Consider the following 24,148-nt stretch of genomic DNA (forward strand, 5'->3'; position numbering starts at 1 on the left):
TTATCCTAACAAAAGTAGACTTCGCCTACCAAAGGCTCTGGTGGTGACGCCGTCTTGGGCTCCACGGTGACCTCCGTTCTGCCGTCCTGCTGGTCTTGGTCTTGTTCCACCGATATGGAAACCTTTGCCTGATGCCTTGGAACTCCTCGACTGCACTTGCCTCCTTTGCATCAAAGAGGAAACGAGGACACTGCGCTTGCTGGCGCCCGCCTGGTCTTGATCGTCATGGCTTACGTCATTGGAACCTCGCGAGGTTTTCCTTGCTTTGATCTCTCCGCTCCTCACGAGCCTGCCTGGTGAGGCCGCCCCTGAGGAGGTCTTGCGTCGTCCGCCTCACGAGGCTTGGTCCCTCGCAAGGGTCTTGGGTGTTTGCTGGTGAAGATGGGCCGTACGAGGCCGCTGGAGGAGCCACACCGCGGGTCGCAGGCAGGCAAGTCTGGGGACCCCTGTTCTCAGAACGCCGACCGTAGCCCCTGGGCCCAAGGTGCGCTCGGGCTTGGCTTCCAGGCGAAGCCAAAGGGTAAGTGCGGAGCACGAAGGGCCCCAACAGCCTGCGGCCTTGGTCGATGCGTGGCGACTGATTAGACGTGGGCGTCTCCACTTCCCCTCGCAGCCTTGAAGTCCGTCTGGCTAGGCGGCCACGATATCCTACATAGTTACCTCCCCGTTGCTGGAAACGCACTCCCCGACTTCTTCGCTTCCTCGTACCTCTGCCTCCTCTTCCAATCCAACTTGAGCTCTTCCCTAATTGCCATGGCACCGAACCAGACGGAGAAAGGGAAGAAGCCTATGTCCTCAGCCAACTCAGCTCCGGCCGTCGAGCCCGCCGTAGGCCGATCGTGGGTGCTCAATCGGGAGGCCATGGACAAGGTCCGCCTTGCACTTGCTACCAGCTTCAACGAATGGGGAGGGACGGTGGCCTGGCCTGCGTCTCGAGCCTCCATTGATAGGACGGCCACCGAGGTCCCGTTCTTCGTCGACGCTCTGTGGGCTGGCCTGGTTCCCCCCTTCTCCGCCTTCTTCGATGCCGTTCTTTGTCATTACCAGATCCATATGCTGCACCTTGATCCCCAATCTGTTTCCCTTCTCGCCGTCTTCGCCTTTGTCTGTGACGCCATGGTGGGGCATTGCCCCTTCTGTGGCCCTCTTGTGCCATTTCTTGTCGCTCCACCTGACCAACCCCCGGCACTGCTCTGGGTGCGTGAGCTTCCAAGCCATGGCGGCGACGGCCGGCTTTGGGATTGATTTTTATCTCCCACAGTCCGCGAGCGAAGTTCAGATGTGGTGGGTGTATGTCGATGTCGGAGTACTCAGCCCCCTACTCTCGATTCCGTCGTCGCCCGCCATCCCCAGCTCCGGCTGGGGTCACGAGGAGCTCGCGGGCTCCTGTCTCGCCTTCTTCTGGCTCTGACTAAGGAGGCTGAAGGATCTCGATGTGATTGCGCCCAAGGTGATGAAGGAGTTCCTCTGACATCACATCGCCCCACTCCAGAACCATTCCCAGCCGATGTGGGCCCTGACCAGCGACCAGGATCGCATGAGGCTTCAGGCGTCGGGGCTTCCGACCGAGGCACAAAGGACGGTGCTTGAGGTCTTGGCCGGTGACTGCTCGCCGGGTGACTTGCTGCAAGCAGGTTGTTACTTGTACGTCTGCTCAAACCTGGAGGAGTTCGCAGGGCAGATGCCCTCCTTCGATGAGTGGGGGCTGCGCCCAGTTGGCCTTATGGGGCCTCATGAGAACCCCGTCATTCTGGTTCCTCTTCCTGCTACCGGTGCCGAGCTCACCCCAGGGGTGGACGCAGGGGGGGCAAGCACCACTGGAGGCCGGAGGCGCGGGTGCCGAGGTGTCGATGCCGCTTGGGTCTCCCAAGGCGTCATCCTCGGGAACCCGTCATTCCTGCCCTGGAGCGGCAGCTGGGGAGGTGACACAGTCCACTGTTCCTTAGGCCGAAGCTCCTGAGGCCTCGGCAGGTCATCGGGAGGCAGAGTCCGATAGCTCTCCTCAGCATGGCGCTCCTGAGGTTGTCTCCTTGGGTGCTTCACCAGTCGCGCACCGCGCTGGTCGTCACATGCAACGCTTGGGCCGGTTCCGTGTGGACTTCGCGGCGCTCCAAAAGATGAAGGGTTCTCCGAGCTGCAGCAGTGGCGTCGTCCGGCCGTTGAAACATAGGTAGTACATTGCCGTAGATGAGTAAGCACCTTATCTCTGTAATTCCTCGAGTGCCACTTCCCTTCTTGATGGTGGTTCTCTAGGATCCCATCTACCAAGGCCATGAAGCCCCTGGCGACGCAACCCCCTCCTGCCTCGAGTCTTCCGCTCGCCCTGAGCGTCCCAAGCAGGCACGCTGCCCCTGTCACAGGGTCGGCCAGAGAGGCAGGTGCGCCGGCTTGGCGCCTTGAGCCCGCGCTCCTGTCGTCTCTTCTTCGTGGCCTCGTTGGGGGTGTGACGAGCGTGCCAAGGTCTCTCCTCTGGTTATGGACGGCGACTGTATGGCCTTGGTCTTGGTCCCTTCTTCGAGCTGTGAGCCTCATCCCAACCGGGCTTCTGCTCAAGCCCAATCGGCGTTCGGGGGGGTGTCAACCCCCAGCCCCCTGCAGGAATGGGGCGAGCTGCTTCAGGCCCCGTCGACGGCCCCTGTTGTGGTGGACGGAGCCGGCTGCGCTCTCAAAGCTATGCATGAAAGGAACATCATCCGCCATGAGCTCTTCCGGGAGGCAATGGGAGCAATGAACCGGCTTAGCGGGGAGCTCGCGGATGTAGACGCGCGGCTCGAGGCTGAGGGTCTTCGGCTGGTGGAGGAGTGGCATAAGCTGAAGGTGGCCATCAACCTTGGGCGCCACCAACGCGAGCTTGATAATGCAAAGGCCGAGGCGTCTCTCGCGACCTCCCGCGAAGCTTCTGCCCGCGCTTTGGAAGAAGCTCGGGAAGCTGATCGACGTCGCGAGATAACAGAGAAGCGCGCGTGGGAGATCCAAGCCTGGAGTGCTTCCCTGGAGCAGCAAGTGGAGGCACGCAAGGCCGCCTTAGCATCGATGAGGGGGATGCCTGCCGAGGAGGAAGAGATCCTAAGGCGCGAGGAGGCACTGGAAGCCACAGCGCGCAGCCTTGAGCTCGAGCGGTTGGAGACGAGGGAGCGCCAGGTTGCCCAAGCTGAGGACGATGTCGGCGTGCGCGAGGCCAAGGTCCAGGAGGAAGTCGATCGCCGAGGGGCCGAGGCTTGTGCAGACCTTGTGGGTAGGTATGACCTGAAATTGAAGCTTGTGGAAGCTGAGACTGTGGGCATGACCAAGGCCCTCAGGTCGGGGCTAGACGAAGCTGAATGTCGCGAGAAAGCCGCTATAGCCGCCCTGTCTTCAATGCAAGCTGAGCTGGCCTCTGCTCATGCCGAGTTGTCTTCTCTTCAGCAGCAGGTCACCGGCGCCGAATCCTCCGCGCAGCGGGGCAGGGAGGAATCACTCCGGAGGCGGACGCTGGACCGCGAGCACGCCCCCATGCTCCAAAACCTCAGGACTAGAGCCAACGCAGTGCTGGGCGCCGTCTGTGACGAGAATGCACCTCATCCCCACTCGAACGACTACACCAGTCACCTCCTTTTCTTCACCGGCATGGTGACGCGCTTGGAGAATCGATCTGAGAGGGCTCGCATGCTTGTCGAGGAGAGGAGCCGCGGTGTGCTCAAGCGCGCGTTCTCTCGTGTCTTTAGCCATCTCCAGAACACCTACCCCAACTTTAACTTCGACGCCGCCATTGCCCATGTGCCCCAGGCCATCCGGGACGACCTGGCGCGCTGAGTTGAGGACAATGTGGACGCCCTAGTCAGGGCCTTCACCTCCGAGGATGACACGGTGGTGGTCGCTACGGACGAAGGCGACGTGGTGGGTGATGGCGAGGGCGGCGCCGACGACAGCGGCGATGATGCCGGCGATGATGACGGAGACACCAGCAATGGTGACAGCGACGCCAGGGATGCGTCTGAGGGTGACCCGGAGGACATGGTGAGCGATATGTCCGATTGAACCTGCGCTTCTTTGTCGTTGACCCTGCATATGAAAGCTCGGGCACGGCCCTGAAGGTTGTAAGAGCATTTTGGGAGGGGAAGCCCCTCATGTAAACAGATTATTGCTTTTGTTCTTTAGGCTAGGCTAAAGATCTGTTTTCATAAATCTACGAGTCCCGCCATGAGCCTCCTACTGTAGTTTTACCTTTGTCCGGGCCAGTTCCGGACTAGGCCACAAGGTCTTGAGTTCCGGAGGAGCCTGCTGATCCGCCCGAGAGGGCCTTGCGAGAAGCCAGTGTTAAGCCATGGAAGGACATGTGCGCATCGCGCACGTGCCGTGCCCAGCCCCTGCTCACAATGAGCTCTCGAGGGGGAAGGCAGCAGGGGTGAACCCCGAATCCGGGCAAGGAGCCAAATCAAAAGAAATCGCACGAACGAGAAAAGACACCCGCCGCGCTTGTCAACGAAAATTCAGCTTCAACTTAAATCCAAAGCTAGAAAATAGGGCTACAAAAAGAGAGATTGAAAGCAAATGGCCGCGTCCGACACCTACTCTAGTTTTCTTGTCTTCTCACCAGCGCGGAGCTGAGTGCTGCCACTAGTCATGGGAGGGAGCCCCTGAGGCCCGAGGGTGGCACTCCTGAGACTCCGGGGCGTGTACAGCCCCACTCATTATTACGTGAGAGTGTCATGAGCGGAGATCTTCATAGGCGAGATCCTTACTTTATATCGCTAGACGAGGGCCCCACCTTGCGCCACCCTCGACCATCACTGGGGGCGACCTATAACCAGGACGACACCAGGGGCAAAGGGGACGCCAGCGGCGCCCTCGGCGACCACGGGTCCTCTGCCGGGGGAAGGCTTGCTGGCACCTCCCCGGCAGAGGGCCTACCTCCGGGGGATGTCTTGCTCCGTGCGATGCGGGGAGGGGCCTTGCTCCTGGAACCTCCCCGGTAGCCCCCAGTGCGCCCCCCTGGTGGAATGGGGGCCGCCGAGCTGGGGCCGCCGTCTTCCACTGTGACCTAATCCTCCTGCGACCCATGGTTAGCGTAAGCTTGCTCCTGAGAGATTAGTGGTACCCTGTAGCTGTTGTCGCTAGCATGGTTGGTGAGGCTTCCAAGAGGCTCCCGGAAGGTCCGAGTTTCCAGTGCCTCCTCCTCCCAGCTCAACTCGAGGAACGAGCTGGGGTCGTCTTCCAGCGCGTACTCCTGGTCCATCATGCGGGGTACGTAGGCCTCCGAGGCCGCCGCCTCTAAGACCTCGCCATAGTGCCCCACGCTCCATGTCGCTCGGCCCAGCGCATCGCCCATAGGATGGTAGGGTGGCATCCTGCCGGGGCTGTAGGCGGCGACGCTCGTACCTGTGCTTGTTGGAGGTGGTAGGGCTGTGATTGGCGTACGTGAAGTACCCGTCGGGGGTTGTTGCCTGTCGAGGCCTTGGCCCACTTCTCCACCCTCCGGGCAAGCTCCTCCGTGTCCCTGTGAAGATAACATTAAATCAAAAGAGGATAACATGGGTGTATGGTCCGGATATGATGGGGGGTGAAATACTTACTCGTCCTCCACCTGCTGCTCCACTGGCTTCCTCTTCCTCTTCGGGCTAAAAGATCCGGATTTCCAGTTGGTCTGGTTTTGAAATTTGGAGTTTTGAATCTTTTCAGAAGGACTTAAACACTTGGGTACCCTTGACTTTCACCCAAGTGCCTCATTCCCCTCTCTAACTATCATTTCTTCTCTGGTTCACCTCAAAATAACATTTTTGAATATTTTTCTTAAAGGAAAATATTCATTTTCCTCTCTAAAACCCTAGCTAGCTCATTGTGCTCCAAAGGAACCCCAATTTTGCTTGCCCACAAAAATCTGAGAAAATTCCCAAATATTCTTTGAACCCTAGGGCACCTTCAAAAGCAAAAATATTTCATAACTTCTTGGAATATTTTTGCTACAGGAAATCTTTTTTGTTCTGGACAGAAATGGGGGTTTCTACAGCAACTACTATTTTACTTGCTCTATTGTGGCTGATTTTTCTTGTGCATCATCACCTTAGTAGATGATTCCTAACCTCCAAAGCCCAGCTCCCAACTCCCAGTAGTTTGACCACAGTAAGCTCCCAAAGTTACTGACCAGACACTTACCAGGGAGTAGAAATGCATTCTATTTCATATAAGCTCAAACCAAACCATGGTAACATCTTAATCTACCACGAACTACATGCCAGATATGAAGTTTGGGCTTAGGTCGGCGTGAGGTCATAGTTCACGCGGTGACCGCGTTTGTCCAGGCGTGCTGGCATAAGGCCGACGCGCTCTGTGTCACGCCCGAGCCTTTGTTGGGCGCGTGCTTGCTTCCCCGACTGCTAAACCTTGCCAAACTTAGCCACGATCATCGTCCCGACCCTCTTAACTCCCTCCTGGTGATCGCCGATGCCGGAGCTCTCCGCAGCGAGCACGGGAGCGGTCCGGCCGACGCAACAGTGCGCTGCGCACTGTGTTCTTCGCCACCCTCTCGCCCATGTGCTCGTCTCCGCCCGCCCACAGTTCCCGCGTGAGCTGCGTCGTCTTCCCCCTTGCTCACTGACGCCGTTCGTCGCCGGGCGCCGTGTCCAGGTGTCCTTCGGCGTTGCCCGAAGCCCTCTCATCGCTCCGGCTATAAATATAGCCCTCCACAGTCTCCTCGAGCCACATCCACTCCACACACACACACACTCCACGATCACGTAGAAAGCCGTAGCCCGGTCGGGCAGGCCGCGGGCCGCCGTCATCGAGCTCGAGCTCGCCGGCGATCCTGTCGGTTCGGCTCCGCAGCTCCAGCCCCTCCCAGGCTCGGGCCATCCTTCCAGGGCCTCCGCCATGTAACACCCACAATGCGGCTATATCTTCCATGTGTCGGGGCATGACTTAGAGGCATAGACGCATGGTAGGTATGTCGCAAGAGGGGTAATCTTTACACATCCCATGTACTGAATAAGAAAGGGATAAAGAGTCGGCTTACAATCGCCACTTCACACAACACATAAATAGATCATACATCATCCAAGGTACAAACAAAGGTCCGACTACCGAACCAAAATAAAAGAAGACAACCCCTAATTCTAGATTCTCAATCGTCCCAACTGGGCTCCACTACTGATCAACAGGAGTCGAAACAAAACAACGAACACGATCTTCATCGAGCTCCCACTTGAGCTTGGTTGCGCCATTTGCACTGGTATCATCGGCACCAGCAACTGTTTGGAAGTATCTGTGAGCCACGAGGACTTAGCAATCTCACACCCGCGAGATCAAGACTATTTACGCTAATGGGTAGGGAAGGGTAGTGAGGTGGAGCTGCAGCGAGCACTAAGCATATATGGTGGCCAACTTACGCAAATAAGAGTGAGAAGAGAAGCAACGCAACGGTCATGAACTAGAAGTGATCCTGAATCTACTTACGTTCAAGCATAACACAAGAACAGTGTTCACTTCCTGGACTCCGCCGAGAAGAGACCATCACGGCTACACACGCAGTTGATGCATTTTAATTAAGTTAAGTGTCAAGTTATCTACAACCAGATATTAACAAATTCCCATCTGCCACATAACCGCGGGCACGGCTTTCGAAAGTTCAAACTCTGCAAGGGTGTCCCAACTTAGCCCATCACAAGATCTCACGGTCAATGAAGGATATTCCTTCTCTCGAGAAGACCTGGTCAATCTCGGAATCCCGATTACAAGACATTTTGACAATGGTAAAACAAGACCAGCAAGACCGCCCGTTGTGCCGACAAATCCCGATAGGAGCTGCACATATCTCATTCTCATGGCACACTCGATGAGCCAGAAGTCGGGTCGGCATAGACCCTGGTTGCCCAGGGGGCGCCGGACATCACTCAGGTTGGACCAACACTTAGAGAAGCACTTTCCCAGGGGTGTTAAAATAAAGATGACCCTCGGGAGCGCGACTCCCAAGGGAAAAGTAGGTGGTGGTGAGGAAAATGGTAAAACCAAGGTTGGGCCTTGCTAGAGGAGTTTTATTCAAAGTGAACTGTCAAGGGGTTCCCATAACACCCAACCGCGTAAGGAATGCAAAATCAAGGAACATAACACCGGTATGACGGAAACTAGGGCGACAGGAGTGGAACAAAACACCAGGCATAAGGCCGAGCCTTCCACCCTTTACCAAATATATAGATGCATTAATTAAATAAGAGATGATAATGATATCCCAACAATATCCTTGTTCCAACAAGGAACAAACTTCATCTTCACCTGCAACTAGCAATGCTATAAGAGGGGCTGAGCAAAGTGGTAATATAGCCAAACAATGGTTTGCTAGGAAAGGTGGGTTAGAGGCTTGACATGGCAATATGGGAGGCATGATATAGCAAGTGGTAGGTAGCGCGACATAGCAATAGAGCGAACAACTAGCAATCAAAGATAGAAGTAATTTCGAGGGTATGGTCATCTTGCCTACAAAGTTCTCAGAGTTGACGAAAGCTTGATCCTCGTTAGCATACTCAACAGGTTCCTCGATCACGTACTCGTCTCCCGGTTCTACCCAAAGCAAGAACACAAGCAAAAGGACCAACAATCAATCACGGTGCAATGCAAAGCAACATGATGCAAAACATGGCATGATATGTGAGATGTGATATGCAATGCAAATGCGTGCTTCGGAAGGGAAATAATGAACAAGGCATCAACTTGGCAAACCAAGTGTTCCTCTGGAGAGATGAGATGATTTCGGTCGAAATCGATATAAAGATCACCGGAAGCGGAGGCACGGTTTCCAAATGGCAAGCAAAACAAGAATGGCACAATTCTGGGATTAACAGCATGATGCCATTTAGAATGCAACAAGAAACTAAGCTAATGCACCCCCACATAACAACAAAGCATAAGGCAGTGATGTACTCAAGATGCTTGACAAAACATGAACACTGAGTTATGGCTAAATCACAAAATAGCAGGTTCAAACAAACATGGCAAAAGTGCAAAAGATATCAGCTTCAAAGACTTAGTGAAAATACTAACATGCCAGAAGTAACATCAGGAAGCAATGTTTAGAGCAAGCAAACTACATGCTACAAGAACATATCATAGAAAAAAGGCATCGCATGATTCTACTTAATGTAGAGAACAAAAATCCCTTACTGATCATGAGCCAAAAAAGCACAGAAGATATGATGTCACTCATGTAAACATAGCAAGTTTTATTAGCAGATTTAGAGTTGGCAGAAAACAGAGCATGGCATAAAAAGAGTTATGTAGGCATCTTTCCGAGCTCAAATCACTCACCACAAGGAATTTCCCTACAAGACAAGTATACCTAAAGCAAGATGACATGTTCAAGAAGCTAACCATGGCAAAAGCAAGTTCATGGCACGCATGGATCAACTACAACAACCATGGCAAAATTGATTAACATGTAAAGAATCTGCCAGGAACATTTTATAGCAAAAGTAGAGAAAGATTAAGACATGCTAGACAACTCCATAATTGCAAACAGGGGCACGGATGGATAGAGCATAACCACATGTTCAAAACACCCTTACTGAAGTATCTCAAAACAAGCATGGATCTCACTGTAGCATCAAGTTTACATGGCATCAAAAAAACAGCAGGAAAAGGACTTAGCAAAATCCTAAGACCCTGAAATCAGCAATATCAGGAAGGCTACTTTGCAGGCTTGTGCTAGTCACCACATTGATCAAAAAAAATACATGGCAAGCGCCCTTGTAAAGATGGCATGTCATAGTTCAAAACACATGTAGAGCTCATGCCCATATGACGTACACATCAAGTGTGACAAAAATGACAAATCATCATAATCTGATAAGTAACAACAGTAAACATTTTATATCACTCTTGCATCAATGATTTTGGCATCAAGATGAACTCAAACAAGCATGCAACAATGGAATGAAATGAAGAGCATCTCCCATTGAACATTTTTATATCTCGTATGCATGATTTGGATCACCAAGCATGGAGATACGACATGATAAGGATGCATAAAAATAACAGGGATTCAAGACTTAGCCGAAATTCTAGATCTGAAAACTGAGCGTTAGATAACTATAAGACGCCTAGGCGGGACTTAGGGGATGGCTCACCACACGGGCTTCGGCCCAGGAAGAGCAGAGGCAAGGCGGGCCGATGGAGATGGGCTGGCGTTGGGGCCCATGAGCGGGAGGCCGGGCGGTCGTCGTCCTCGTCGTGCGCTCACACCAGGAGGCAGGGGCGATGGCGCCCGACGGTCAACGGCAAGCTTGGGGCGCGGGGAACGCCGCCTACGCACAGGAATGGGTTCCCCCGCCCTCGATCTGTGCGGATCCAACCAGAGGACGGTGAGATCCAGCAAACTTGAGCGCCGTCGTCCATGGCGGAGAGAGAGAGAGCAGTTAGATATGGGGAAAACGACAAGCGGGGTGAGGGAGGAGAAGCTGAGACGGATCGGAGGAGACCTGGTTCCCTGCGATGGAGTTCGGCAAGGTGGAAGGTGGCGGAGCAGTGTAGCGGCACGGTGGCGGAGCGAGGCGAGCGCTCGAGGCGGCGGCACGGGTGCTCGGGCCCGGGCGGGCCTGCCGTGGGCGCACGGGCCCGCGTGGCTGCGGGGAAGCCGGCGAAGACAGGTGGCGGTGCGCGAGTGGAGGAGAGAGGCGGCGGTGCTGAGGTGGCGGCCTCTCATTGGCCGGAGCGATGTGGCGGCAGCGATGGACGCGTCCGACGGCGGACGGACATGTCCGGTGGGGCGGGGAGGAGTGGTTCTATGGTTTCATCCGCTAAAATTCGGAGGGGATCACATATTTATATTTAAAAGGAGTTAGGAGTGTCGAAATGGAGTGTAGTTTTCGCCCACACGATCGTGATCCGACGACGGAGGACATGTGAGTAGTTTGCATCGTTTATTGGGCCGTTTTGGAGGGGTTTTGAGCTGCAACACACAGGAGGCCTTTCCGGTTACCCGGTTAACCGTTGTTGTATGAAGGCCACTTGGCAAATCCTGGTACATTCCGAAAACGTTTAACACCCACTCACGAAAAGAGACAAGAGGGGTGCGTCGGGTGCATGAGGGAGTGTCGGATTGCGAAACGGACAATGGGGAAAAATCTTGGATGCATGAGACGAACACGAATGCAAATGCGATGCACATGATGACATGATATGAAATGCATGGCAAGAACAAAATGCAAAACGAAAGACAAAAACCCAACCACGAAGGGAATCTCAAATCTCATCTCCGGAAAAGGCAAGAGTCGGAGTTACAAATATTGAAAGTTGTATCCGGGCCGTTACATGTCGTGCCTCGGTGGTGCCGTTCCGCCCGGTTGGAGCCCCTGGTGTCTCCTCTAGTCCCCGTCGTCCTCATCTCTGGCAACCTCTCCTTCCTGTCGCCGCTTGAGAGGTCGTTTCCGACACCGTCCGACCACCCCTAGCTAACCTATAGGTACGGGCAGGTGTGCCTCCATCTCCTCTTTGGATCCCTCCATCTAGCTCGGGCCAAGGAGCCCTCCTCGCCAGCGTGTGCTCCGGCGAAGCCGCGCCGTCCTCTGTTTCCCTCTCCCCTCCCTCTCACCTGACTAGCGGGGCCTGCTAGTCAGCCACTCTATACGCGCGCGAACCGGTACAAGTGGTGGCGCCCGCGAGGTTTACGCCTTCGACGTCACCCCCCTTAGTTTTGTTTTATTTAAATTCAAATCCAGAGAGCTTCAAACAACCAAAACTTTTTAACCCTAAATCCAAATGAATTGATTCTTTTTGCATTGTGTTATTTATGAAGAAATCTAGTAGCTGACAAAAATGAGATTTTTCTCTGCTGTCTAGATTTTCTGGTGAATTTCATAAGGGTTCTTGATATTTTCTTTTGGTATTTATAATTGTTTTCAGAGAGTGAAGCTTGTCTTGAGAATCAGCAGGAGGTTTGTGAACCTCATCTGCACTAAGGCAAGCCACAACAACATTTTCATGGTGCCATTACAAATATTTGTGATTTTTCAACTTGCATTAGCGATTTAATCCATGCATTTAGATCACTAGTATATCAATTTATAATCTGATTGGTCGCTTGTTTAAGTTGATATGCTTAGTTTACAGAAAGTTAGAAGCTAACTAAGTTGGTTAAGTAACTAGAAGTAATAATTGTTATGAGGAATTAATATGAGTATGGATATAAGTACTTATTTTGAGTATTTGCTTGGATGTGAAAAATAATAAATTTGCTAGTAAGGATTCTGTTTAAAGTGAGGATTAATCATAACCAGGGAAGTGTTATGAGTTGTTGATGATTAGGCTTAGTGTGGATATAGTTGACCCAGCGATTTCCATTGAGATATGATGTGCATGTTAGTGATGCATTTCATGGCATATTATGACACCGGTTGCATTCACTTTAAGTTAAACCTGATAATAACTCAACTTGAATATATCATTGACTGGGTCATGGTGCCACTGAATCGAGTTTTTCCAATGCAACCACATTCGCCTTTATGGGAAGGCCTTTACGCGGTCCGTTGTCATGCCTCTAGTTGGTGCCTCCAATGAGGGAAGGTTATGGGCATGCGGTACCCTGGCCTGGTAAGCAGACATAACCTTGTGTGCCCATTGTTGATGTTATGGTACCTTGTCCTAGTGTGGGACTGTTTATGTTTTGCCACGATGGTGGCCATTGGTGTATTTGGTAGAGACGGGGCCACTCAGGACTAGCCCAGTGGGGAGTGAGTCAGAGTGGCCGAGAGAGTGTCATGGCAATGGTGGGGTTCCGTCGGAATGTCATTGGTCCACCCGAATGGAGTGCAAGGCCATGGGTTCCGTGGTGTGGGTACAGTGCGCTACCTTTGCAAAGTGTATTAAATCTATCGATAGCCGAGTCCACGGTTACGGACACGCTCGAAAGTAGGTCACGCCATGGGTCAACATTTAAATAAATTTTGCACACTAAGTTATGAATGTCGCACTAATGAGAAGGTGATGGTGGATGGGTTGTGATAGCCGGAAGGCTCACCATTTGGGGCCAAGTGTTGGTCATGGTTGTGATCGCCAGAAGGATCACCGTTTGAGGCCAGGTGTTGGTCATGGTTGTGATCGCTGGAAGGATCACTGTTTGAGACCAAGTGTTGGTCATGGTTGTGATTGCCGGAAAGATCACCCTTGGTAAGCAAGTCTGTGGGAAATTTTATCACGAGATCATGATCACAACATGTATGATATGTTGTTGCATTTTTAATTTGTTAAGTAATAATGATATAGTTAACATTATGTATATGTTTGTTGTGATATTGCAAGTACATTCAATGTACTGACCTGGCGTGTCACCAGCTTTTAGGAAAGTCTCGTTGGAAAGGAGTGCCGTCCAAGTCTAGATCGTGTCCACATCGGTGTCCCTGTGCTATGGAGTTCCTCTACGACATTGTTTCACTGCCATGTAGTTGTTCTGATTAAGGCCCCCTTTAGGTTCACTAAATAATGTACATATTGTTCAGCCGCACCGTGTGTGCCGCTTGGCCTCGCCACCTGTTGTAATATAAACTATGATCCGGTAGCATCAATAAAGCAGTTGTTTTCTGTACCAAGATGTTGTGTGTTGCCAGAAGACATGGTCTCTGGGCTAGCAATGCAGGGTAAACCTGTTGCTCTGAGCTGGGGTGCCACAACGCTTGGTATCAGAGCCGCGCTGACTGTAGGCCACGTTAGACTACGACGTGTTAACTAGACGTAGTTACGAGTTTAAGTTGAGTGCCGGTAGCATTTGTAGCTGGTTGTTGCATTGTATGCACTCGTTGTATTTTTTATGCTAACCCGGTAATGGTTGTGACTGTAGATGGCTCCTGTACCGTATCCGTGCCAGTTGCAGCTGATGTCGTACACGTCGCCACATCCCTTTCATAACATGTGGCGTTGGCTATACCCCCTCGGTGACGACCCAGTCTATCATGTGTATCGAGAGCGTCTAATAGACTCAGTGTATGAGTATCACGCAGTGGTTACTTTGCGCACCAGTTCTGATTCCAACACTTACACTCATACCTCCCGGAGTGGTTTTGCTTCTACTGCTTCTCAGGCTGTCCAGTTTGCTGAATTCGAGGTCCTTGTCGAGCTTCGTTATAACGAGGTCCGGATGCAGAACCACCCAGGTTTCTACTACTATCCCTCCTTGCACGACAATGGTCGTGTCCGTTTCCCTATCATTGATCTGGAGTCTAATTGTGTTGCTATCCACCTTTCCCGTTATATCACTGCTAGCTATCTTATGATCCACGAGCTGGCTCGAGAGCTGACTCATGCTCATACTGCTTTAGCCTCTACTAGATCCGTCACTGCTCCATCCTCTATAGGATTTACTCCTTCTATTCCAGTTAGTTCTAGTTCCCCTATTTCACCGGTTACTCCTCCGAGTAGCTCGGCCACCTCGACCGTGAATCCTCTCAGTGCTCCGGCTGAGTGGGTTTCACTTCTCACTACTCCTGTAGCCTCGATGCTTCACCCTGCACCTGCCCCGGAGAGAGAGCCCTCGAGGCAGCGTCGTGGTGTTACCTTTAACCCAGAGGTTTCCATTAACCTCGTCAGTTCAGGATCCGAGTCCGCTTCAGGAGAGGACCCCGCAGCACCAACAGAGCAGTAGAGTTTCTAAGTATCCACAGTTGTCAGGATGATGTACGGATGTAGTCGTACGAGTCATGGTGTTCCATTTCCTATATGAGAGTAGTTGAACCTAGCATGATGTTTATCTTTCATGTACGAGTCTATGTATAATTATGTTGGAACTCTATTCTTTTCGTCGTTTTTTTCTTCGTTATCTCGTTTTGTCTCGGGAATTGTTGCTGGCTTTTCCCCAATTTATTTTTGGATGTTTCTCATCTCGGTTGCATTGTCTTGGGAAAAATCCACAATAGGAAGACGCGGGAAGGCAGTAGTAGTGACGCTCCTGTGGATACGCATGTTCGTCATTCCACACGACAGACAGGACACTCCCTCGAGCCGTACGTTCCACCACCGCCTCCATCGTCAAATCCGCCCTCCATCAAGCAAATTCTGCGTATGTTTGAGGAAAGAAGGAATAATGATCTGATTGAAAAATTCAGGTGTGTGCAAGCTGTGGTTCGACAAAATGGAAGTCAGAACGATCATCACTCCAAGCTGTCAGATTTTCAGAGAACCAAGCTCCCAGTTTTAGTCAGGTTATTGATCCCTTGGATGCAAACGATTGGTTGCAGACCATTGAGAGGAAGCTCGAGATTGCTCGTACTGAATAAGATGATAAAGTTCCATTTGCAAGCCATTATCTTGAAGGTGCTACTGCCATATGGTGGGAAAACACAAAAGTCATGTGGCTTGCTGACGAAGAAATCACCTGGGCAAAATTTAAGGATCGATTCCGGAAATATCATATCCCTACTAGAATTATGAAGGTTAAGCAGCGTGAATTTCTCACGCTCCTTCAAGGAAATCAGTCTGTGCGTGAATATTAACAAAAGTTCAATCATTTGGCATGTTACTCCCTTTATGACGTGGCCACCGAAGAGAGAATGATTGACAGATTTCTTGGGGGATTAAACCCGCAACTCCGATGTACCCTCAGTATGTTTGATTTCCCAGATTTCCAAACTCTGGTAAACAAGGCTTTCATTGCTGAAAGGGAGCACAAGCTCGTATCAGACAACGGGCCTGCCAATAACGATCACAAGAGCAAGTTTGAGCCAAGGAAGGAAGGGCAGCCAGTGCAAAATGCTCGTACCTGGCAGCAGAGTCAGGTGGTTTACAAGCCCAATTGGCAAAAGAATGTTAACAAGACCACCACACAAGTCAAGAATGTTATGACCAACCCAGTGCGAGAGGAGTACCAGCGCAACAATTCTTGCTTTAGTTGTGGGCAAACCGGACATTATGCCAGACAGTGTCCCAAGAACAGCAAGGAAAGTGCCCTAATCAGGCCACAAGTCAACTTTATGGAGTCATGGCCTACCCAGCAAAACATCACTGGGCACGTTCATCACCTCTCAGCAGATGAAGCCCAATAGAACCCTGAAGTCGTCATTGGAGCAATCTGGTCTGCTGTAATCTGGAAATCAATATCAATGAAGCCCGTTTTCCATCTTCCTTGATAATCATTGAGTCTGTAAAGTTGGATGTTATCTTGGGTATGAATTGGTTCACCCAATATCAAGTATGCATAAACTGCGCGACCCGAGAAGTCACTTTGACTAGTCAAGAGGGACAGACTACCAAATTCTATGCTCGCAGAAGCATACCCCAGAAATAAATGGGTTTCACTGCTATGGCTGATGAGTTGGAATTAATTCATGTGGTAAGTTAGTTTCCTAATGTGTTTCCAGAAGAACTGCCAGGCATGCCACCCGATCGAGAGCTTGAGTTTGCAATAGATCTTGTACCTGGAACCGCACCGTTATACAAGAAGCATTACCAGATGCCTTCATCAGAATTAGTGGAGCTAAAGAAACAGCTTGACGAAATGCTCCAGAAAGGATATATCCATCCCAGCTGTTCACCATGGGGATCACCTGCTATCTTCGTGGATAAGAAGGATGGTAGCCTCCGCATGTGTGTGGATTACCGTCAGTTGGATGATGTCACCATCAAAAGTAAATATCCACTGCCCCGGATTGATGACTTGTTTGATCAGCTCAGTGGGGCCAAGGTATTCTCCAAGATTGATTTAAGGACAGGGTATCATCAACTCAAGATTAAAAAGGAAGATATTCCTAAGACCGCATTCACTACTCAGTACGGTCTTTATGAATATACAGTTATGTCCTTTGGTCTCACCAATGCCCCTACCTTCTTCATGCATATGATGAACAAAGTATTCATGGACTTCCTCAATAAATTCATGGTAGTATTTATCGATGACATACTTATATACTCAAAAAGTGAAGAAGAGCACAAAGAACATCTTTGAGCAGTGCTACGACGACTCCGCGACCATCAGCTATACGCCAAATTTAGTAAATGCGAGTTTTGGCTCAAGAAAGTTGGATTTCTCGGATATGTGCTATCCGCCGAAGGTATAGCCATGGACCCGAGCAAAGTAAAGGATGTCTTTTAATTGAAGGGTTTTCCAAGATTGCCAAACCCATGACGGAGCTGCTCAAGAAAGATAAGAAGTTTGAATGGACTAAGCACTATGAGAAAAGCTTCAATGAGCTAAAGACATGGCTGACGACCGCACCTGTGTTGACTCTTCCAGATATATATCGCAGCTTTGATGTGTACTGTGACGCCTCCAGACAAGGACTTGGATGCGTACTAATGCAAGACGGCAAGGTGGTAGCATATGCCTGACAACAGCTACGACCCCACGAGAGAAATTATCCTACTCATGATCTAGAATTGGCCACCGTGGTTCATGCTCTAAAAATTTGGAGACACTACCTCATCGAGAAGAGGTGCCAAATTTTTACCGACCACAAAAGTCTCAAGTATATATTTACTCAGCCAGATTTAAATCTCCGTCAATGAAGGTGGCTTGATTAATCAAGTATTATGATCTTGGAATAAATTACCACCCGGGTAAGGCCAACATGGTTGCCGATGCACTCAGTCGAAAGCCTGTCAGCCTAAATGTCATACTGAATTCCGTGCCTCCCGAACATCAAAAGGAGATTGCTCAGCTCAACCTGGTCATAGTTGATGCTGGTCTTGCTAATATTTTGGAAATTGCACCTACACTTGAGGAAGAGATCCGCAAGGCCCAGCCAGCTGACACCGTCCTGCAGAAACGTGCCAAGCGTCTGATAGCAAGACAGACTTCAGATTTTTCTAAGGATCAACTTGGTACCCTGCGATTCCGTGGGAGGATTTGTGTACCGAGTCAGGCGGATTTAAGGAAGAAAATCTTGTTGGAAGCACACGAATCTTCGTATTCTATTCACCCTGGAGGTGCTAAAATGTATGAAGACCTTCGACAAGTATTCTGGTGGGATGGAATGAAGAAAGACATTGCCTATTTCGTGGCCTATTACGACATATGCAACAAGGTGAAGGCAGAGCATCAAAAGCCGGCCAGACTTCTCCAACCACTGCTAGTTTCACAATGGAAATGGGATGATATCTGCATGGATTTTGTCACAGGGCTACCTAAGACTCAGCGAGGCAATGATGCAATCTGGGTCATAGTGGACAGCTTAACCAAGGTAGCTCACTTTTTCTCGATCAGAACCACTTATCGAGCAAATCAACTTGCACAACTGTATGTATCTAGGATAGTCAGTTTGCATGGAGTACCCCGAACAATCACTTCTGACCAGGGATCACCTTTTACCTCTGCTTTCTGGTCACATCTCCATCAAGCCTTGGGGACAACGCTAAAATATAGTACCGCTTATCATCCTCAGACTGATGGACAAATTGAGCGGGTAAACCAAATACTCGAAGATATGCTACGAGCTTATGCTTTGGCCCAAGGATCTAAATGGGAAGACTGCCTACCGTATGCCAAGTTCTCATACAACAACAGCTTCCAAACCAGTCTAAAGATGTCACCATATGAGGCTCTGTATGGCCGTAAGTACCGCACCCCTTTGAATTGGTCTCAAACTAGAGATAGCCGTATTTTCGGAACGGATCTCATGATGGAAGCTGAGAAGCAAGTCAAGGAAATCCGAGACAGGTCGCAATTGGACAAATCATGACAAAAGAGTTATTATGATGCGAAGCACCGACAGGTCAGTTTTGAACCCGGAGAACACGTATACCTCCGAGTCACCCCTATGAAAGGAGTCAAGAGATTCGAGACTCGTGGAAAGTTGGCACCCAGATTTATTTGTTATTTTCCAGTTATGTCCAGAATGGGCACTATTGCATATCAATTGGAACTACCCCCGAATTGTCGGAAGTACACAATTGTAGCGACCAGACCTCAAACAGTCTGATCTCTGTGCTCCGGTGTCATCCCTGGATCAGTAATGCTGACACCACACAGTACTCGGAGGATTTATAGCAGAGTAGCAATCACACACTTATTACATCGAGTGTCTCAAAAGAGAACTTATTACAATAAATATGGCTTAAGGCCATCTAATAACGATAACGGCGGAAGGCTTGGAAAACAAGTGAGTCCATCAACTCCAACGGCATCACTGAGTATAGAACCACGACCTAAAATTTCCTCAATCATCGTCTGAAAAGTCTGCAACATTAACGTTGCAGCTCGAAAACGGGTCAGCACATGGAATATGCTGGCAAGATAACACATAGAGAATAATGGAATGCAACAGCTATACTATATGCATATTTGGCTGGTGGAAAGCTCTATGGTTACAGTTTTTGCATAAAGCCAATTTTTCCCTACTTCAAAGGAATAAAATTAATTACTATCATGGTGGTTGTTAAACATTGAGAATGGTTGATAGCATTCTCAATCCCAATTAAGTAACATCATTAAAACCCATCAAAATTAATTTAGAGTAACATGTTGAGATTCACATGATAATCCAGGTACCAGATACTCAAGATGTCCATAACCGGGGACACGGCTAACCATGATTACTTTGTTACACTCTGCAGAGGTTTGCGCACTTTTCCCCACAAGACTCGATCGCCTCCGTTTGGTTTCTCGCACTACAGGGTGTTTGAGAAGACAGATGACCGAGACACAGTCTTTCAGAAGCGCTAGCACCTTACGACGGATAGACCGGTACACCTACTTTCCCCTACATCTGCTAGTCTACCCTGTAAGAGTTCGCACAACTTAGTCAACTATGCCAGAGCCCATAATGGCTTGTGGCTACACACGGAAGTTTCTAGTATGAATAATCTCATGATCCCTTTGGGCCTAGGTGGTGGTCCAAAATAAAAACAGGCAAGTCCTGGAAACCCCAGGTGCCTCAATCCACCCAGATGTGTGTTAGGTTGCCACCTTAGATAAACCCTTAATTATCAATCTCACATCTGTCATGGACATCACTCACCCAATCCACGTCTACTAGCATAGCATGGCATAATAAGCAAACAAAGAAGTAACTCCCAAAGGTTTGATAATAAACAGGTAATAGGTGCTACCTCATCTACTTCCCATCCCACAATTTAATTAGATCCTAATCATGCAGTGTGTGAGAATTGATCTAATGCATTTAAACTGGGTTGTAGAAAAGGTATGATCAAAGTGTTACTTGCCTTGCTGATGATCCGCGAAACCTAGAGATTCAAAGTAACAGGCGGGGCACTCCGGGTATTCTATCGCAGACAAACAACAAGCATACAATAAGTACTCATCTAATGCACAGGTAAAACTCAAATAGAAGATCTAACCAGAAAGTTCAACTTAAGAACCCTGGTTTGCAAAAAGAATCAAATCGAACGAAGCAAAAGAAATCAAATGGCGAAAGAAAACAACTTCGTTCTAGTAATCTGGATCTAGGGAAAATTTTACAGTAGCAAAAACATGTTTAAGTTGATTATTCGGAAAGAGGGTTTCGAGACGAAACTCCAGGCGCTTGAATCGCCTGATTCCGACAAACGAGCGAAAAGTTATACTAAAATGAAAATCGGATCAGAAATCGCGATCAGAAAATAACCGCGGAAAATCCGACGAAAAAGAAAAACGACGAACAGAATTTTTTTTTTAAACAGCATGGAAAACGAGGCGGCGGCGAACCTCGGGCGGCGCGCTGCTCCGGCGAGTCGGCGGCGGGCGGCGGCGGCGGCTAGAGGCGGCGGCGGCTAGAGGCGGCGGCTATGGGCTAGGGTTTCGGCTGGGCTGGCTCTCTCCCTCGCCCGGGGCGGCGGCTTATAAAGGCCCCGGCCAGGGAGTCCTGGCCGAGTACGGCCCATAGTCGGTTCCGTTTTTTTTTATAAATCCGCTCGGAAGAAAAATAAAAAAGAAATACTAAACGGACTCCAAAAATCACGAAATAAATTTTGCCGGGTTTCTAAAATCAAGCCCGATAAAGTGAACATTTATCTGGGCCCAAACTACAACTTTGAAAAACGCGCATTTTTCCTAAATTCAAATAAAAATACCGAAAAACTCCGAAATAAATCTTGTTTGATTTTTTTATTAAATCCTCAATATTTCTATATTTTGGGAAAGTCATTTTATTCCCTCTCTCATATTTTTGTAATAGAAATAATTGATGATAAAATAAATAAAATCAAATGATCCTGTTTACATAATTTGAGAAAACTCAAATACGTAAATAACGAAATCCCCAACTCTCTCCGTGGGTCCTTGAGTTGCTTAGGATTTTCTAGGATCAAAACCAAAAGCAAAATAAAACATGATATGCATGATGACCTAATGTATAACATTCCAAATTGAAAATTTGGGATGTTACAAACCTACCCCCCTTAAGATGAATCTCGCCCTCGAGATTCGGGTTGGCTAGAAAATAGGTGAGGGTGGTCTTTGAGCAAATCTTCCTCTCGCTCACAGGTGGCTTCATCCTCTGTATGGTGGCTCCACTGAACTTTGAAAAACTTGATAACCTTGCTGCGAGTGACTCGGCTGGCAAACTCAAGAATCTTGACTGGTTTCTCCTCATAGGTCAAATTGTTATCCAACTGAATTGCTTCCAATGGCACTGTGTCTCTCAAGGGTATGTCGGCCATCTCCTTTGTCTGAGATTCAACTCCTTCTGTGTGAAAATGTACTTCAAACTCTTATGATCCGTGTACACCTCACAATGATTTCCAATGAGGAAATGACTCCATGTCTTCAATGCATGCACTACGGCTGCTAACTCCAAATCATGCGTAGCATAATTCCATTCGTGGGGCTTCAGTTGTCATGAAGCATACGAAACAACTCTCCCTTCCTGCATAAGCACTGCTCCAAGTCCTCGACATGAAGCGTCGCAATACACCTCATAATCCTTGGTTTGATCTGGCAAAATCAACACTAGTGAGGTAACCAAAAGTTTCTTCAATTCCCGAAAACTAGCCTCACACTCCTCAATCCATTTGAACTTAGTATCCTTCTTCAATAATTCCGTCATAGGCTTCGCAATCTTTGAACAATTCTCAATAAATCTCCGGTAGTATCCTGCGAGTCCAAGAAAACTCCGGATCTCTCCAACTGTTGTTGGGGCTTCCCACTTGGTCACGGTTTCAACTTTAGCGGGATCAACTGCTATACCTTCTCCAGATATAACATGTCCGAGGAATCCTACTTCCTTCAACCAAAATTCACATTTGCTGAACTTGGCGTATAATTGATGTTCTCTGAGCTTTCCAAGTACCAAATGCAAATGCTCCTTATGCTCCTCTTCATTCTTCGAATATACCAGGATATCATCAATGAACACTACGACGAACTTATCCAAAAACTCCATAAACACTTTGTTCATCATGTTCATAAAATAGGCAGGCGCGTTAGTCAGTCCAAATGACATAACAGTATACTCATACAGTCCATATCTGGTGGTAAATGCTGTCTTAGGTATATCCTGTTCTCGAATCTTCAACTGGTGGTATCCTGATCGCAAATCGATCTTGGAAAACACTTTAGCTCCTTGCAATCGATCAAACAGATCATTGATCATTGGTAGCAGGTACTTGTTCTTGATTGTTACTTCATTTAATCCTCGATAGTCAACAACCATCCTTAACGATCCATCCTTCTTCTCTACTAGAAGTACTGGTGATCCCCAAGGCGAAGAACTTGGACGAATATAACCTTTATCCAGTAACTCCTTAATCTGCTTCTTAATTACCACCAAATCTTTTGCTGGCATCCTATATGGTCTCTTCGATATTGGCCCAGTGCCTGGCAAAATCTCAATCAAAAACTCAATATCTCTATCCGGTGGCATGCCTGGCAACTCTTCGGGAAATACATCAGGAAAATCCTTTACCACGGGTACTTCCTCCTGCACAACTCCTGATAAGGAATTTACTTGTGTCCTCTTTGGTGCATGTCGGGATACATACTTGATCCTTCTTCCTTCTGACGTTGTGAGCAAAATTGTCTTACTGGCGCAATCGATGTGTCCTCCATACATCGACAGCCAATCCATACCAAGAATCACATCCAGACCTTGGGATTCCAAAATAATTAAATCCGTTGGGAAAACATGCCTTCCTATACTTAATGGCACTTGAAAACATCCTTGACTAGCCATGTACTCCGCTCCTGGTGAGCTTACTAGCATAGGTGTTTTAAGAATCCTAGTGGGCAGGCTATACTTTTCCACAAATCCCCTTGATATGTATGAATGCGATGCACCAGTATCAAAAAGAACGAGTGCAGTAAATGACTTAACCAAAACTTACCTATTACTGCATCGGGCTGAGCTTCAACCTCCTCCACATTAACGTGGTTCACCTGTCCCCTGTTAAAAGGGTTCGGCTTCTTTCCAGAGCTTCCATTGCCGTTTTGTCCTTCAGGGCAGTCATTTGCATAATGTCCTTGCTTCGAACACTTATAGCAAGTGACGTGGCTCAAGTCCTTGGCTAGGGTTGATGGGGTGCTGCGGTTCTGGCCATTGCTTCCTCCATTCCCATTTCCATTCTTGGTGCCATTGTAATTGTGCGAGCTACCTACTACATGGGTATGCTGAAATTGTCCTCCCGGTCTAGGGGTAAAACGAGGCTTCTGCTGAGCTCCTGAATTATACTTTCCTTGTCCATACTTCCTCTTGCGGTTCTCAATTTGCTGCTGCTTCCCTTCAATCATAAGAGCACGATCTACCAACTCCTGGTAGTTGTTGAAGGTGGCTACCATCAACTGCATACTCAACTCATCATTCAATCCTTCCAGGAATTTCTCCTCCTTAGCTGCATCTATAGCAACGTCATCTGGGGCATAACGTGCTAGCTTACTAAACTCCTCCACATACTGGCCAACTGTCCGTCCTCCTTGGTGCAAGTTACGAAACTCATGCTTCTTCATGGCCATTCCTCCTGCTGAAACATGGGCAGTACGAAAAGCCTGCTGAAACTGGTCCCATGTGACAGTGTCGACTGGGAAGGTGGCTGTGAAATTCTCCCACCAAGATGCTGCGGGTCCTTCTAACTGATGTGCGGCAAACTTAACCTTCTCCACATCTGTGCATCCTGCTGTGGTCAACTCCCTAGCTATCTTGCGGAGCCAATCATCTGCTACTATCGGCTCGGTGCTACTTGAAAACACCGGCGGATTCAGCCTAAGAAAATGGGCTAAGTGGTCAACAGGTGGTGGTGGTGGTGGGTTGTTGTTGTTGTTCCCTTGATTCTGATT

The 24,148-nt window shown here is 49.1% G+C and overlaps 1 protein-coding gene across 1 annotated transcript; it reads left to right on the top strand.

The window, feature by feature from the left end:
• The first annotated feature begins 17,513 nt into the window (after positions 1–17,513).
• Positions 17,514–18,108, top strand: LOC147984919 (uncharacterized). The gene is made up of 2 exons (XM_087541319.1): positions 17,514–17,969; positions 18,064–18,108. The coding sequence occupies exons 1-2, from the start codon at positions 17,514–17,516 to the stop codon at positions 18,106–18,108; spliced, it is 501 nt and encodes a 166-aa protein (XP_087397445.1).
• The last annotated feature ends 6,040 nt before the right edge of the window (positions 18,109–24,148 follow it).

The sequence above is a fragment of the Triticum urartu genome, chromosome 2A (genome assembly GCF_056163025.1).
Source record: "Triticum urartu cultivar PI428250 chromosome 2A, HENAU_Tu73, whole genome shotgun sequence".
Classification (NCBI taxonomy): Eukaryota; Viridiplantae; Streptophyta; class Magnoliopsida; order Poales; family Poaceae; genus Triticum; species Triticum urartu.

Excerpts from the sequence above, each read along its gene's own strand:
- LOC147984919 (XM_087541319.1), top strand. The coding sequence starts at position 17,514 with ATGGTTGCCGATGCACTCAGTCGAAAGCCTGTCAGCCTAAATGTCATA. Across the intron at positions 17,970-18,063 it reads ATTACGACATATGCAACAAG|GGCTACCTAAGACTCAGCGA; the intron begins GTGAAGGCAGAG and ends ATTTTGTCACAG.